The sequence below is a fragment of the Abramis brama genome, assembly GCF_963993115.1.
Source record: "Abramis brama genome assembly, chromosome: 2".
NCBI classification, from domain to species: Eukaryota; Metazoa; Chordata; class Actinopteri; order Cypriniformes; family Leuciscidae; genus Abramis; species Abramis brama.
In genome coordinates this window covers 5,969,126-5,987,112 of record NC_139964.1, presented here as the reverse complement: position 1 = coordinate 5,987,112, position 17,987 = coordinate 5,969,126, and the positions used below count along the sequence as shown (strand labels likewise).

The 17,987-nt window shown below is 35.6% G+C and overlaps 1 protein-coding gene across 1 annotated transcript in view; it reads left to right on the top strand.

Moving 5' to 3' along the window:
• Positions 1-341: 341 nt before the first annotated feature.
• LOC311077547 (adhesion G protein-coupled receptor E5-like) overlaps positions 342-17,987 on the top strand; it is a 77,474-nt gene continuing 59,828 nt past the window's right edge. The window contains exons 1-2 of the mRNA XM_084106077.1: positions 342-435; positions 8,931-8,987. Coding sequence (XP_083962203.1) covers positions 408-435; positions 8,931-8,987 — 85 coding nt within the window. The 5' untranslated portion in view covers positions 342-407. The remainder of the gene's footprint in view (positions 436-8,930; positions 8,988-17,987) is intronic.

Here is a 17,987-nt window from a genome sequence, read left to right as displayed (position 1 = left end):
TTTTTTTGATCATCTGATCACATTTTCTCTTACTGTTCTTGCCATAACAAACTAACATTGAAATATAACATTACAATTAAGTTAATTAAGTTCAATTATCCTAAAATTTATATTTTTACAAATAATCCATATTTGTTTTGGTTGAATGTAAAAATATTAATTTTAGAATAATTGAACTTAATTAACTTAATTGTTTTGGACAAAATTAAGACTGTTAAACTTATTGAACTAAACGGCATTGTATTAACCTCGTGTAATTAACTTAAGTTAATTGAAATAAATAATGTTACATAAATACAATGTAACCTAGTTCTCCCCTCAACAAGAATAAAAAGACAAGTCCCTCCCCTATTTTCCTCTGGTGGTCCTTTCCATAAGTGCCGAACGGTCCCTAACTGTTTTTGAACATGGAGCTAAAATGGAAACTTCTTTTGGGTGAGTAGCCTATATTGTTTTACTCTGTTCACATCTGGAGTGTATTTCTGATGCACTTTAGCTGGATTAGTAGTCAGACAGCAGCTGGGAACATGTGTCAAAGACCACTAGTACAGAACTGTGCCTGTCTGTGTTAAACAAGACTTCTTCTTTAAGATCAATGATTTCTGTTGTTATAAACTTGAAACCAGAGAGACTTTGAGGATATTATTCACAACCCAGTATCAGTTTCTTTCTAATACACCAACACACCCAGAAACCGCCACAGTGTAAGAAAGACTGACACTGTGGAAATGATTGTGAAAAAGTGCATAAAAGAGTTTTTTTTTTTTTGACCACTCACATGAGTACAGCACATGATTTGATTTTTGATTTGATTTATTTTATTTTCACAACAAAAGCATAAAAAACAGTGTTATACGTTTACAAAAATGTAAATACCCATATACATGCTCACGATCCCGATCGAAGGTCTGGAGGAGCTGTCTGTATATTAAATACAAGTTATTCTCTGTCTGCAGCTTTTATGACATGCTGCATCAATTATTTCAGAAAATATTTTGTCACCAGAAGCCAAATTAGCTACAAAAATGAACGTTTTTATTTACAGCCATGAGGCTCAATGTTTTACAATTTCCTCTGTCTCATACAGGTATACAACAGAAAACAAAATATAGCTTCGTTAAAGTGGCACTCAAAATTACAATTTCATATTCGCAATAAATCAGTAGGCTGCAGGTTGTCTTTAACATCTGAACTAAAGTACATGGTATGCAGATTAACACCGAAGTTTAACAAACTTTAAAAATGCAGCAAATATTTGGAAAAGGCTAAAATGTGCAATATCTTATCACTGAACATACAGAGTTTGGTAGATATCTCCGCTATATCTCCGTCTTTAGGACATTTACCAACACGCTCCCTTCAACTACAAGCAAAAGTGATTAAAATACATTGAACGTCATATACAAATGAATTTGTTTAAGAAATCAAAACCAATATGAATCGCTGAGAGATATGGGCTGGGTTTCCCGAAACCTTCTTAACGCTACGTCGTTCTTAAATTACACCTTAAGCTGTACCTTATCGTTAATACGTGTTTCCCGAAACGTTCTTAGTTAAGTAGCCTATACCTTCTGTAAGTCATACGTTCGGAAGGTTGGTCTGGACCACTCTTAGCTTTACCTTATCACTGTTGCAGGTCTATATGAATATAATTCTGAAGTTTTAATACACCGAGACAGTGTTCATTTAGGCCAGTGTTACTCATTGTGCGGCTCGCCAAGCTTTAATGTGTGGCTCGCATGGCGGTAAATATTGATAATGCATTCACTAGAGACATTTCATAAAAACATTAATAACAAGTAGGGCTTTAACACAACCCGTTAAAAACTAAAAGTGTCAGCTCTATTACAAATAACTTCGATCGGATTGAAAGGGGTGGTTTATCGAGAGAACGTGAAAAAACTTGATCGATTGAAAACCGAAACTGAAAGGACGACGTATGACGCGCTGAACGAGCTGTTCTCCTGATAAATAAAGTGTCATATAAATGAGTATCCTCTCATTCTATAATTCTCCTTTCACTCAGCATCTGTGAAGTGAAGCAGGACAACGGCTCAGCAGTCCTTGTTTCAGATTATCATACAGACGAGACGACTGGTTTAGGGCATTTTTACTGCGTGAAAAATACAAACAGCACGGCACAACGGTTGTTCATATTCCGATTTGAATCTATTGACTTATAAACACGCACATCAACCCGATCATGTATCACATCACGATGTTTAGCGTTCATGTAAACTACAATACATTCAGATTCATCAATCAGAATGAATTCAGTCCGACTGAAACAAAAGTTGTGCATGTAAATATCCAGTCTCTGCAGAGAAGCCAGTTATATGGCGGTCTTTCCAGCTCTTAAAGGTGCTCTAAGTGATGTCACGCGTTTATTTAGGCCAAAATATGTTTTTGTCACATACAGCAAACATCTCCTCACCATCCGCTAGCTGCCTGTCCCCTGAACACACTGTAAAAAAACGCGGTCTCTCTAGACACCACAGGCTCCACAAACAGCAACAAAAACAAACTGGTCTCACACACACCACGAAAACATAAACTGTTCCAGCCAATAACTGACAAGAATGATTTGGGGGTGGGGTTTGGGGGGTTAGTGCGCGGATGAGGAGGAGGGAGGGTCGAGCTAGCCTCCGTTTTTTTTTTTTTTTTTTCATTAAAGGAAATCATCTTGTCTCAGTTACAAATTTGACTGATAAATCATAAATAATGTTGTTTTTTTTCACCCTTTTGTATTTATTGCATTGCATGTTGTAACTTTTTATATACTTTGCGGTAAATGGCTCTCCTACTGACTTTGTCCTATCAGTGCGGCTCTCATGAAAAAAATAGTGAAGACTACTGATTTAGGCTAATTCAAGTGTTTTCATGCAAAAAATAAAATTGTCAATCACACTGATTGTTGTTAGAATTTTAATTATATTATTATTATATATTATATTATTAATTTAATAAAAGAGCGCTTTTAAAGGCCAGTGAAAGCATAGGCTACTGTCAGTTAAGTTCTATTCGGGACGCTAATATTGTTTCTCATGGGCTCGTCCGGTATTTTAAACATTTACAGGGGTAAGTTGGTGATTTTAGTGCCGTCCGAATCCATAATATCAGTGTTTTTTCTCACCCAACCCGCGTAAAAATCCCTGGCCAAATTAGTACCTACTGTTTTTTGACAAACAGGTCGTAGGCTACGTTAATTTAATTGCCGTCTGAATCCACATCTCCAAGTTTACAAGAAGAGTTCCAGGATTGTATAAAACTCCCAGCATGCACTCCTGCATGAATAAATAAATACAAATAAATTATTGCCACCATTGATGAGAGACATATGCAGATTTTTGATATTTCTGTGTTTCTACAAGACATTGTAGCTCTGTTTAAGGCTGTGCATTATGTGTTAAAAAATTATCATTGTAATTTATTACTATGGTTTCACAGGTAATATAACACTTTTGCAACAGAATTAAAAACTGAAAGAGATTTAGTGTATGAACAGGCTATACCATGATTTTTTCAACATAATCAGTATAACTGCAATAATTCAAAAAACTGTGTGTACACAAGTGCAAAAAGACATGTCATTCGGCCAATGAAATACTAATATTAAAAAGTCAAGGGTCAGCATCCCAAATAAAGCAAACACTGATCTCCATCATGGTAACTTCAAACCAAACATTTTCAATTAAACATCTTAATAACAACTTCTGTAGATGTATGACAGAAATAAAGTCATACTGTTAATAATAAGTGTAATAATGTGTAATGGCTGGAAGTCAGTTGTATTTCTTGTGTTTCTCTATTTTCTGTTTGTGTGTTCCTCTTTCCTTCAGTGATTCTGCTTGTTAACAGCAGGTGTTCATCACTAATGCTCAACAATAACTTATTTCACTTATTCACTTCATTATTCAACATATTCCCTTAATTATCTCACTGCAACACTGCGTCAATGTTACTTTTTACTCTTTGTAGTGTGGATTTCCCTGTGGGGTTGAAAGGGTTAACAGTGTAAGATAAAAAGACACACCCACAAAATGTAATAAACTGTAAGTTATAAAACAGGTTTATACTGACAACACTGTTGCCAGTAGTTTACTGTAAAATGTATTTTTTGGGTCTCCATTGTGCTTTAGAGTAGAGCCTGTGCTTCAGTCCAGGAGAAGATCTACAAACATTGATGATATGTTGCATGTTGCTTTATTTAACAGGCGGTGACTGTGTAGTTGCTGTTCAAGTGGAAATCTTTTTACGTTCAATAGTTTTTTAGTGGTCTCAAATGAAAGAAGTTCACAGTAATACTTTGCTCACCTTATTAATGCATTATAAATTTTAGTTAATACATTTAAATGACAGTTGGTCAATTTAAGGCAGTCAGTTTCTTCAAGTGTAATTAGTTAACTTGAGTTTTAATTTAGTGCATTTTTACAGAAACAAACTGTAGATTACAGTAAAGAACTGTGCAATTAACAGTATATTACTGGCAACAGTGTTGCCAGTATTTTACTGTAAAACAACCCGGGAAGGTATAACAGTGTAAAGGAATCACTCACATTGGCTGTGCACTTGTAATGACACATCAAGGATGTTAAGAGGCTAAAAGCAGGTTTAAAAAACTTGCCCCATTGAAGTCAACAGGGTGCAAATTTTAAAAAGAGGATAACACAGTGTAGGCAACACTGATTTTTGTCGTTGTTCTCTGTACTGACAGCACTAAAAAATGAGCTCAATGTTAAAATTGACCGGAGTTCTCCTTTAAGAGTGTGGTTCACACTGCATGACACATCATACAGTGCTCGCTGTTCCTGCCAGAGTTCAGCGAGTTTATCTTCCTTGTCAATAGTCCAAATTCGCCGTGGCGGTGGCGCTGCCATTTTCGTCCTTCTTCTTCTGTGGTTTTCCTCAGCTCCTGATTGGTCAAATTCAGAGCCATCGACAAATCGGCTCATTCAACCGCACACACCTCACGAATTCAAGCCGACAGCTCCCGAACTTTCGGGAGGTGCTCTGCTCAGCTTGTATTTTCCTCGCACACGATACGAGCCGCGACATGCGAGAATAACCGATTTCCACACGATTTCTCCCGAGTGAAAAAAATCATCTGCGAGCTCGTAAAACAGCAAAAAATCGCACCGTGAACGCCCGCCTTTACAGGAAACACAGAGGGTTTTACGATCAAAAAGAATTTGGCCGCATGTGCAAGAGAAAGACAGTGGGGAGACAGAAACAATCTTCCATGCAGACTTCGCTGCATTAATCAGAAACTAACTGATCTAGAAATGAACGTGCATCCCAGAAACTGTGTGAATGATTGTGATGCACTGCATGAAAAGAGGTGTATCTGGACCAGTATACTCCTGTATACACTGCTGAAATTCGGAAGAATCCAGGAGTATACTGGCCAGATAGCTCAAATTCCATGGGTCTATATCCGTATACATCCAAAATGATACCAAATCGGATGTATGTTGTGGACGTATACTTCCGTGCTACAGCCATTTGTTGCCATGGCAAGTAATCCCATCAAAGTTTTTTTTCAAGAGAACATTTTCACACCTTTGTGCACCTTTCAGCCTTCCCCCCTATTGGTCCTTTTCTTTTAAAACCACTCCCATTACCCAGACCACTATTGGAGGACAGGACACATTGAAAACCCAGGAAAGTGATTTGATTGGTTACTTTTAGAACATAGCCTACCCTAGGCCTTTTCGCACAGTGATTTGATTGGTTATAGGCCAGCTATGCAGATATTGCTCAGTATACACTAAACCCCCCATACCCCAATTTTAATACATTCAAATATAATTTTAAAAACACACACAAAGAACAATGAGAAAGTCTGACATTTTTATTAAGGTAAATAAAACATTCCAAAGAGCATTATAAACAAGCATTAAAAAGGAATGGGGGAACAAAAATATTTGAAGGGATGAAAATGTAAAGGAACAAAAACAAATATAACATGAACATTCCAAAGAACATTATAAACATACATTAAAATGAATGGGAAAAAGAAATGTGAACAAAGGTGTAAAGGAATAAAATACAAAACGTGGAGATAAGCAACATGCACATCAAAAAGGAACAAATATACAAAGTATACAATATAAAACGAGATTAATAAATAAGAAATATAGAAATTAAAGTGTAAATAAAATATATGTAAATATTCATTTTTTCAAACTGCCATGATGCGCTGGTGGTGTGACGTAGCGTGGGTCAGCCTCTAGTCTGGTTTGTAGTGCAGAGAGCAGATAACTAATAATAATACTAATACTAACAATAGCATCTTCATCAGACATCAGTTCTATTGTTGCAGTCTTCCCCAGTTCCCTTTCTGTGTTGGTTTGTACAACACTGGACCTGGTCTCCAGCAACTGCAAAACATGACAGTAATTTAACCACTAAAACACAGAGAGGAGGACAGTTACATTCTGAAAAAAAAAAACTTCTTAACCAGTTTCTTAACTTACCCATCTCTTTCGTTGACGGTTCTTTGCAATGTTCCTCATAGTGTTTCTTTGCTGGGCCTTTTCAGGCTGAGCCAAAGAATACTTCCTCCGCAAAGTCTCAAAATATGTCTTGCAACCTGTTAAATAAATCATAAATAAATGTAAACTAAGTAGCCAATAAAACTAAGTAAAACAGAGGACATTAAAATGATTACAACATCTTGAAGATTACCTTTTGCACATTCAGGGTCAACATCTGTAAAAGTTGTCCTTAATTCTTCGAAGAGGTAAGTGGTCACAGCCAGGTTATGTGATGAATTTATTCTGGGGGAAAAAGTTGCAGGCATCATTAATGAAATTCAGTTTTGGTATTTCAAATCCATATAGTAGTAGATTAAACTAACATTCGGTAATATTAAGTGCAATAGTGTGTAATGGCTCGAAGTCAGTGGTTCTTGTGTTTCTCTTTTTTCTGTACTTCTTGTTTCTCTTTCCTTCAATGATTCTGCTTATTAACATCAGGTGTCACCACTAATGGCCAATCATCACTTAATTAATCACTTAATTATCTCATTACCTTCAACACTGCTTCAGTGTTAATTTTTAACACTCTGTAGTTGGACCTATATGTACACCGAGGAGTGTTAATTTAACACTGGGGATTTTGCTGTGTACTGTTCCGTGTTACTCTGAACCGCTTTCTCCCACATACATCCGGCAAACATCAAATTACACAGGAGTTTACCATGCCCGGATATTGCCGGATTTGAGTCTTTTCATGCAGTGATGTTTTGTGTCCTATTATGTATACACCATGGTATGTATTTTATCATACAACCAACGGTCAATGTAACCTTACCTGTATCATGTCTCCTATCTAATTACTCCTCATTTGATGACTCACACTTTGATGTACATCACCTTCTCTTAGAATGCAGTGGGGATTTGTTATATCTATCTGAGTATTAATTAACACAAAAAGAGGGCTTGAGACAGCGCCGTAAATCTTTCCCACAAAGGAAACTCGTGCCAGAAATTCCCTCTTTCTGATTGGTTTAAGACTTAAGCAAACTTTTCTAGTGACTGGTCACATCTAAATTTTTAAATTGGCCCAAGTGCGATTCTTGTTGCAATAGTCTGTTAACATTGGCTCAATGAGAAATAATACGTCAGACTAATTGAAAAATTTAGATGTGATGATCAGTCACTAGAAATTTTTAACTTGGAGATGTAATTTTTTTTTACAGTGTATTGATGTATTTGTCAAGTGTAAGATTTGGCCAGGCTTCTTAATACATATGAGCAACATTATATTTGGGTATTTTGACTCAGACCCCACAAATGAAAATATCTGTTTTGTTATTAATTTAGTTATTTTCCTTAGCAAATTCTACATTCACAAATGCACATTTTCAAACTGTAAATCTCTTCTCTGTAAACTGTCTTCTCTGTCTTCTTAAAAGAAGTAGGAAATTTTCTAAATATGATTTCAGTATCTACTAATAAGAAAGCTATAAGGACTGTTATAATTTGCACTGCCTTTGATCTCTTCATGTGAACATCTCTATGTGATGTAATCTGGCCCTACCTCTTTTTTTGTCCTATTTACTGTTGTCTCCTTTATTATTGTTTTGGTTGATATTATGGGATGTATACTTTCTCTTTTGTATGTTTCCGTTCTCAGCATTAATACAAAAAAATAAAAAAAATAATTAAAAAAAGGAGCAGGAACTGAGAAAACACCATCAAAAAAATAAAAATAAATAGACAGATAGATTAAAAAAATAAACACTGGATGGATTTTTATCATTTTATGATGGTTGTGTCAGGCACTGCCAACACACATTTCAGTACAATCAACTTGTAAAAGTGCATGTACCATTATATGACCACTTTAATGAGATAATTAAGTTATTCATTGAGTGATGATTGTTTGATTATTGAAGAAACCTGACGTTAACAAGCAGAATCACTGAAGAAAAAAACAAAACAAAATAACTACAACTGACTTCAACACTTTTAATGTGAAATCAACTGGAAAAAATGAAATATCTATTTCAAACCAGACTGACTTTTTTTCTGTCATTCATCTGAGAATTAGCAGAGGTTTAGATGTTAATGATTTATTGAAAATGTTTGTTTTTTATTGAATCAGTGTTTCTTTTGGTTGTGCGATCTTAGCTTTTTATATCAGTAGACACACACATCATACATCATATAGATACTGTAGAGCTGCAATGGTGCTTTTTTGTTAGTTTGAACAGAAAAGGCTTGAGAGTTTCATTAAGTGGAAAAGATGTGTGAGATTAATAATTTCTAGGATAGACAATACAATATTCTGTGAAAGAAAAAGTCATGATGGCAGAACTTTCATTTTTGGGTGAACTATTATTTTAAGTACAAACTTATATTTATATGTTTATTTTATTGTGTCCTAAACATGTTGATTCATTTGTATTTATAATTATTTTTTAGATGTCTTAAGACTGTACTTGGCCTTTTCAACTGTCTCACCGGTGACGACTGCAATAGGTAATGTACACTGAAAATATGTTTTGTCATTTCAACTTAGAAAATGTACTTCATGTGGAAACATCTACAATAACTGGTTGAAATGTTGAAATGAAATAAATTATTTAAGATTACAGATTATAACTGATTTCAACCAACCTAAAAAAAACAAGGTTTTATTGAAGCATAACTGTCAGTAGATGAAATAAAGTAACACACAAAAATTGGACAGGAAATATAGGCCTATATTAAAATATAAAATATTATTATGAATATCTTATTCTTCATTCAGTTCTGAACAGAATCAGATTTGTTAAACGCTTATCAAAATAGAGTAGTGCTACAGCGCTATTATTATCAGAGCATGTGAGCAGAAAGCAGGGAGAGGACGAGTGAATGAGAGGATAGCGTCATTTACCAGCGTTGCCCAGCACTGCTACACACACCATGTTAAAGCACAGAAGATTTGCAAACAGAAACAAGTCCAGAGAAATTTTCCAGAGCACATTTTTAAGCAGACTTTGCTTTTACACACACCACGGAGAGCACACACACACACATACACAGCAGAGAGCACAGTGCACACACACAGTGGAGAGCACACACACACACACAGCGGAGAGCACACACACAGCGGAGAGCACACACACACACACACACAGTGGAGAGCACACACACAGCGGAGAGCACACACACAGCGAAGAGCACACACACATATTTGTGTTTCTGTTCATTAATCACTATTCATCCAAACTTTCAGACACTGGCAGCATTAACACCAGCCCTACAGCTGTCACACCAGTGACCATCTCACCTGGTAATGTTACACACTGTGTCTCTATTGGCTTATTTTCTGAGTGTTTTCTAATGTGTGGAGGCTACAGATCAGGGCTGCACTTCCCAAAATCATCATAAGCCTAAGTTGATTGTAGAACAACTGACACAATGGTATCTATGATCAACTTAGGCTTATGATGCTTTTAGGAAACGCTGCTCGATATATATATTAGGGCTGGGCGATATATCGTTTGACATTGTTATGCGCATCTCGTCAGTAAAGCCGGTTCCTTGATTAGTAGTAAATCGCCTTCACCTGCTTTCAGGTGAAGTATTCCCAAAGAATAGTTTAACAATACCACCTATTTACAGATATAAGCTGGTCATAACGAAAGTTATGCTCTGCAAACATCCTGCTGGACTCTTATGTTGCCAAGAGCATCCTGAAGTAGCAGGTGTTGCTAATAGATATCAAGAATTCCCCTTCCCTCAGGAAAACATGTGGAAAACCCAATGAAAAAAGGGATGGGACTTCGCCTGGAACATGAGGCTGGGGGAGGATTTGTAAATCAGAGAGAGCAAATTTCATTCTGTGGATTCCCAAAGGATGATCCCGATATAAGTGAACTCTCACTGGGTTCCGTGGGACAGAGTGCTGGGGGTATTTTAGGACAAACACTATGAGCAGTATTCAGCAATGTAGTGTCATCAACACTGACAGCTGCACTCAAAAAAAAAATTGTCTAAACATAAGATTTATGTATTTAAATTGCATACAAAATTTCCATCCATTTGGATTACATAGTTTTAACATAAACCAATCAATAATCTGAATGTGATTCATATTTTTAAGTCATACATAAATTAAACAGATAAGACTTATATAATTGTATTAATAAACTGAATGTGATTCATATTTGTTAGTCATATGTAAATGAAACGGGTAAGATTTATGTAATAGTACACAGAAAAACGCCCATGTTAAATTAACACTGCTCAGTGTTCATATGTGTGCACACTACAGAGTTAAAGCAGTGTTGAAGTTAATGAGATAATTAAGTGGTGATTGAGCATTAATGATGAACACCTGCTGTTAACAAGCAGAATCACTGAAGGAAAGAGAAACACAAGAACTACAACTGACTTCAGACACAGCCTCAGATGAAATCAACTGAAGAGAAAAGAAGACATTAAATCTGTGAAGATCTCAGCAGAGGAGGATTAAACAACTCCACAAACAGCATTACCAGCTTCACTTATTACTAACCAGACTGACTTTATTTCATTTCCGTTTGAATGATATCAATAGTTGTATTTTAAGTCACCATGATGGTGTTTAGCGGTTGCTTTAGTTGGACTCTTGACCCTTGACTCTTTAATATAAAACTGTATCTGGTTGCTATAATTATGTGTTTATAAGACACATTTGTTGCAGCGAGAAAGTCAAGAGAAAATGAGATCAGATGATGTTGGCTGTTTATTGATGAAGGTGTAATCATCATATTGTGGCCTGAATCACTTATCTTTTTCAGTGTCTAATGCTTTGATTATTGGGGTTATGTGATTTTGTTTTATTTATTATAGTAGCTGTGTGACCTGATAGCATTAGATCCAACAGGTAAACAAATAATATAAAGAATTTTAAAAACATTTAGTGCATTAAACTTTCTCTTCTACATTATTACTTAGTCATCAAGAATCAGTGTATGACTCTCAACAATGGTGACAATCAATGTAATGCTTCATGCTGCAGTGCATGCTGGGTACCACCAATCAAAACTCACCCATATCTCCCAGCATGCATTGCGGCATTAATAAATTATGCATCTGGGTTTTTTGTAGCTTTTGTCACCATTGTTGAGATTCATATGCTGTTTCTTGATGTCTGTGTGAGTCTAAGTAATGCCATAGATGAAAGGTTTTTGTGCACAACTATTTTTTAAAAAAAAGTATATTGTTTGATAACCAACACTGCTAGATTTCATGCTGTAAAATCAAATGGCTTCTGTTATGAATGAAACAATATATAAAAAAACACATGTCCTATATAATCCAATCAATAGACAATGAATAAGATCAGAGATTCAGGCAATTACATGATGATATTGTCATCATCAATAAACAGCCAACATCACCTGATTTCATTTTCTCATGGCTTTTTTGCTGCAACAAATGTGTTTTATAAACACACAATTATAGCAGCCAGAGAAAATTTTATATTAAAGAGTCAAGGGTCAATAGCCCAACTAAAGCAAACGCTAACCACCATCATGGTGACTTTAAAATACAACTATTGATTTAATTAAAACAGAAATTAAATAAAGTCAGTCTGGTTAGTAATAAGTGAAGCTGGTAATGCTGTTTGTGGAGTTGTTTAATCCTCCTCTGCTGAGATCTTCACAGATTTAATGTATTTTATCTTCAGTTGATTTCATCTGAGGCTGTGTCTGAAGTCAGTTGTAGTTCTTGTGTTTCTCTTTCCTTCAGTGATTCTGCTTGTTAACAACAGGTGTTCATAATTAATGCTCAATCACCACTTAATTATCTCATTAACTTCAACACTGCTTTAACTCTGTAGTGTGCACACATATGAACACTGAGCAGTGTTAATTTAACATGGGCGTTTTTCTGTGTACTATTACATAAATCTTACCCGTTTCATTTACATATGACTAACAAATATGAATCACATTCAGTTTATTAATACAATTATATAAGTCTTATCTGTTTAATTTATGGATGACTTAAAAATATGAATCACATTCAGATTATTGATTGGTTTATGTTAAAACTATGTAATCCAAATGGATGGAAATTTTGTATGCAATTTAAATACATAAATCTTATGTTTAGACACAATTTTTTTTTTGAGTGCAGCTGTCAGTGTTGATGACACTACATTGCTGAATACTGCTCATAGTGTTTGTCCTAAAATACCCCCAGCACTCTGTCCCACGGACCCCAGTGAGAGTTCACTTATATCGGGATCATCCTTTGGGAATCCACAGAATGAAATTTGCTCTCTCTGATTTACAAATCCTCCCCCAGCCTCATGTTCCAGGTGAAGTCCCATCCCTTTTTTCATTGGGTTTTCCACATGTTTTCCTGAGGGAAGGGGAATTCTTGATATCTATTAGCAACACCTGCTACTTCAGGATGCTCTTGGCAACATAAGAGTCCAGCAGGATGTTTGCAGAGCATAACTTTCGTTATGACCAGCTTATATCTGTAAATAGGTGGTATTGTTAAACTATTCTTTGGGAATACTTCACCTGAACAGAAGACAATGTAATCTAAATATTCACAGTGCGATACAATAAAACGATTGTTTTAAGTGTGTGTGTGTGTGTGTGTGTGTGTGTGTGTGTGTGTGTGTGTTTTAAATGTTTAAGGTCATGTAATGGATTGGTTTACATACTTTACCATTCAAAAGTTTGGGGGCTGTAAGATGTTTTAGTGTTTTTGAAAGAAGTCTCTAATGGGACATTTTCCAGGACATTTTGATGAATAGAATGTTCAAAACAACTAGAAATATTTTTGTAACATCATAAAAGTCCTTAATGTCACTTTTGATTTATTTTAATGTGTCCTTGCTGAATACAATTTACTTAAAAAAAAAAAAAAAATGGTCACACTTTACAATAATGTTTCATTAGTTAACATTAGTTAACCACTTTAGTTATCATTAACAATACTTCTACAACATTTATTAATCTTCGTTAATGTTAATTTCAACATTTATTTTAAAATCAAGTCATATTTGTTCATATTAGTTAATAAATGTTAATTAATATATTAACTACTGTTAACAAATGAGACCTTATAAAGTATTCATTCGTTATGGTGATCAGTGTTTGCTTTAGTTGTGCTATTGATCCTTATGTGTTTACTTTACATTTTGCTTGTCTGCTGTTATTGATTTATAACAGTCAAATGAACAAAGAAAAGTGTTATCTGATTCAGCAGGAGAGAGAACTAATTAGTGAAATCAGCTGCACAGAAAAAACTCCAGTATTAAATGAACTCTCCTAGGAGTTTATATGGCTCCAGACTCAAGAGTGTTAAAGTTAATGAGATTATTTAGTGATTGATTGAGTGATGATTGAGCAGTATTGAAAACACCTGATGTTAACAAGCAGAATATCTCTTTTTAAGTCACCATTATGGTGATCAGTGTTGGCTTTAGTTGGGCTCTTGACCTTAAATCATTTACTTTAGATTTTGTTTGGCTGCTGTACCTGAGTTATAACAGCCAGATGAACAACGAGAACAGCTGATCTGATGGTGTTGGTTGTGTTTTAATGTAATCATTATTTCACAATCATTTGACCTGAATCACTGAACTCGTATAGAGCCCAAATTCTGAGTTAGGTTTATATTATTAATTATGTCCTTGTACAGCATAATATTTTTAGCCTTTTCAATTAAATCAATATGATCAAATTAATTTAAAAAAAAAAGTTTTTATTTAGGCACACACAGACATCAAGAATTCACGTATGAATTTCAGCAATGATGACAAACAGATCACCTCTGATCATAAGCTCATTATTTATTCATGCAGCCATGAATGAGTTTTGATTGGTGGCACCCAGAATGCACTGCAGTATGCTTTATAATTGTCACCATTGTTGAGATTCACAGGCTGATTATTGATGTCTGTGTGTCTAAAAACTAAATCAAATTAAAAACAAAAAACTTTTTTGTATATGAGACATGTCTAAGAAAACTTTGGATTACATTGTAAAAGTTCAAAATATTATGCTGTGCAAGAACAGTGCTGCTATAATTTAAGTAAATCTAAATTGGTAAATTAGGTTCCCAAGTAAATTGGACTCTATATGAGTTCAGTGATTCAGGTTAAATGATTGTGAAATATTCACATGAGCTCTTTCTACACACTCATGATATTTGTGTCTCTGTTCATTAATCACTATTCATCCAAACTTTCAGACACTGGCAGCATTAACACCAGCCCTACAGCTGTCACACCAGTGACCATCTCACCTGGTAATGTTACACACTGAGTCTCTATTGGCTTATTTTCTGAGTGTTTTCTAATGTATGGAGGCTACAGATCAGGGCTGCACTTCCCAGAAGACACCAGTGGTCTCTACATGCTTTTGGGAAATGCTGCTCTGTACCATTTGATAGATGTGTGTGTGTGTGTCAGAATAAAATACTTACTCGACCAGTAAAATACATTATAGTATACAATAGACAACATGTTAAATTACTGAGCATATACATTTTACTCAAATATAATTATGGTATATGGTTTGTGTGTTTCGAAAACACTCGTAATGAATGTGTAATATACTTTTAATAGAAATAAAGAACACTTTACTCAACTAATCAAGCATGTAATTAGTCCCTACACAGGCATATACTTAAACAGAAGTGAATCAGACTGTTAAATCAGACAGAAATGCAATATCATAAATATAACTGTGTTTTCAGTGGTGTATAAAGACCTTACTTAATGAACCATTATGTTTTATTACCTTAGAATGAGCCATTTCTCTCTACACACAAAAACCAAACAAAAACCATTAAATTAAAGTAAAATATGCTAATTTAAATAAACCCCCCAAAAAAAATTTGATGTCACCTTGATGGTGTTCAGTGTTTCACACACAGTGGAGAGCACACACACACACACACACACACAGTGGAGAGCACACACACACACACACACACAGTGGAGAGCACACACACACACACACACACACACACACACAGTGGAGAGCGCACACACACACACACAGTGGAGAGCACACACACACACACAATGGAGAGCACACACACAGCGGAGAGCACACACACACAGCGGAGAGCACACACACAGCGGAGAGCACACACACACAGCGGAGAGCACACACACACAATGGAGAGCACACACACACAGCAGAGAGCACACACACACAGCGGAGAGCACACACACACAGCGGAGAGCACACACACAGCGGAGAGCACACACACACACAGCGGAGAGCACACACACACAGCGGAGAACACACACACAGCGGAGAGCACACACACACAGCGGAGAGCACACACACACACACACAGTGCGAGCACACACACACACACACACCCACCCACACAGCAGAGAGCACACACACACACAGTGGAGAGCACACACACACACACACAGTGGAGAGCACAAAACCACTGATACAGTGTTGCTGAGGACACTACACTGTAAAATAAAGTTATTTTCTGTAAAAAAAAAGATTTAGTAAAATCATTTAGTTTTTTTTTTAATTTGCAAATGAAATATTGAGGAAACTGAATGTCAGATTGTTAGTTTAATATTAGTTTATGATTTTTAGACCAATAAACTGGAAATAAAATCTTAAAAAATAGTAATAATAATAATATGAATATGATTATACTGGTATGTAACATGTTTACCTCCAATTTAAAAGATTTTTTTTAAATTTATTTAAGACGTATTGATGTTTAAATAATCCTATAAATGCATTTGAAAAAATTGTGGATCGAAATGAATCGCTCTTAATTAGCAGAAGAAGAAGAAGAAGTAATGTCTAAAGCTGCACTTTTAGTTACATTTTGTAATAAAAGATGTTTTTCTGAAATGTGTTATTTCTTAATATATTTGCATAAATTAATCTCTCTGCAGACCCCTGCTACACCTACACTGAGCTGGACAATACATGGAGATCCATCAGTAATACACATGTTTCAGTCAGAAACTGTGACATGTATGTCTCCTGGAGCGGCTGGTATCGTCTCTTCATTAACAACACTAGCGCTCATATCCCAGACACGTGTGTTGAGAAGTACAGCTGTGGCACTGAAACCGCACTGTGGATACGAGGAGGACACCCAACAGAAACAGATGGAGTCGTCACTCGAGATGTCTGCGGTGATGATGGGAGTTACTGCTGCGGTTACGGGTCTTTTCCTATTAAAGTCAAAGCCTGTCCAGGTGATTATTATGTCTATGAGCTGGTTAGAACAACTGCTGGTTACAACTACTACTGTTCAGCATACTGTGCAGGTAATTATATTCACATGAGCTCTTTCTACACACTCATAATATTTGTGTCTCTGTTCATTAATCACTATTCATCCAAACTTTCAGACACTGGCAGTATAAACCTCAACCCTACAACTGTCACACCAGTGACCATCTCACCTGGTAATGTTACACACTGTGTCTCTATTAGCTTATTTTCTGAGTGTTTTTTAATGTATGGAGGCTACAGATCAGGGTAGGGTTGCACCAGCTGTTCGTAAGTTCTTTCTTAAATTGGAACGTAAAGTCCACACTAGAGGCTTAGTAACTACTAGCTAGTTTGTAACTAACTCTGAACTTTATTCCGTTGCACCATTTGTTCGTAAGGCAGAACGTAGCTAGTAGGTCGTAAGCTCTCCGTAAAGTAATGCGTACACTGCAAAATCCCCAGTGTTAAATTAACACTCCTTGGTGTACATATAGGTCCAACTACAGAGTGTTAAAAATGAACACTGAAGCAGTGTTGAAGTTAATGAGATAATTAAGTGATTAATTACGTGATGATTGGCCATTAGTGGTGACACCTGATGTTAATAAGCAGAATCATTGAAGGAAAGAGAAACACTAGAACTACAACTGACTTGGAGCCTTTACACATAATTGCACTTATTATTACCAGTTTGAGCCTTTATTTCTGTCATACATCGACAAAAGTTATTGAGATTCAGCAGAAGTTTAGATGGTAATGTTTTATGGACGTTTTCATTTCGTTTTCATTTTAGTCACCATTATGGTGGTCAGTGTTTGCTTTAGTTGGGCTCTTGACCCTTTTCATTTTTTATTGTTAGGTTTTCTCTGACAGTTCCAACATTGTGTTTATAAAGCACTTTTGGTACGCCAAGAGAAAACCTGCTTGACATTATCATCATGTTGTGACCTTATTCACTGATGTCGTTCAGAGTCAAAATTTATGACTTGTTACATTTTATTATCGGTAATTTGTAGCCCTGAGATTCAACAGCAATGTGAACAATTTTGAAAAAACTTTTGAGCACAATCACTATTGTCTTTAACACCGAGACATCAAGAATCAGCATATGAATCTCAACAATGGTGACAATAAACAAACTAGTGACAAACAGATCATCTATGAACATCACAAAACTAAAGTCATAATAAAAAAAGTAAAATAAAAGCAAACAGGAAAAAACAATGAAAATTAAAGGACAATTCAGCTGCATAATTTATTCATGCTGCAA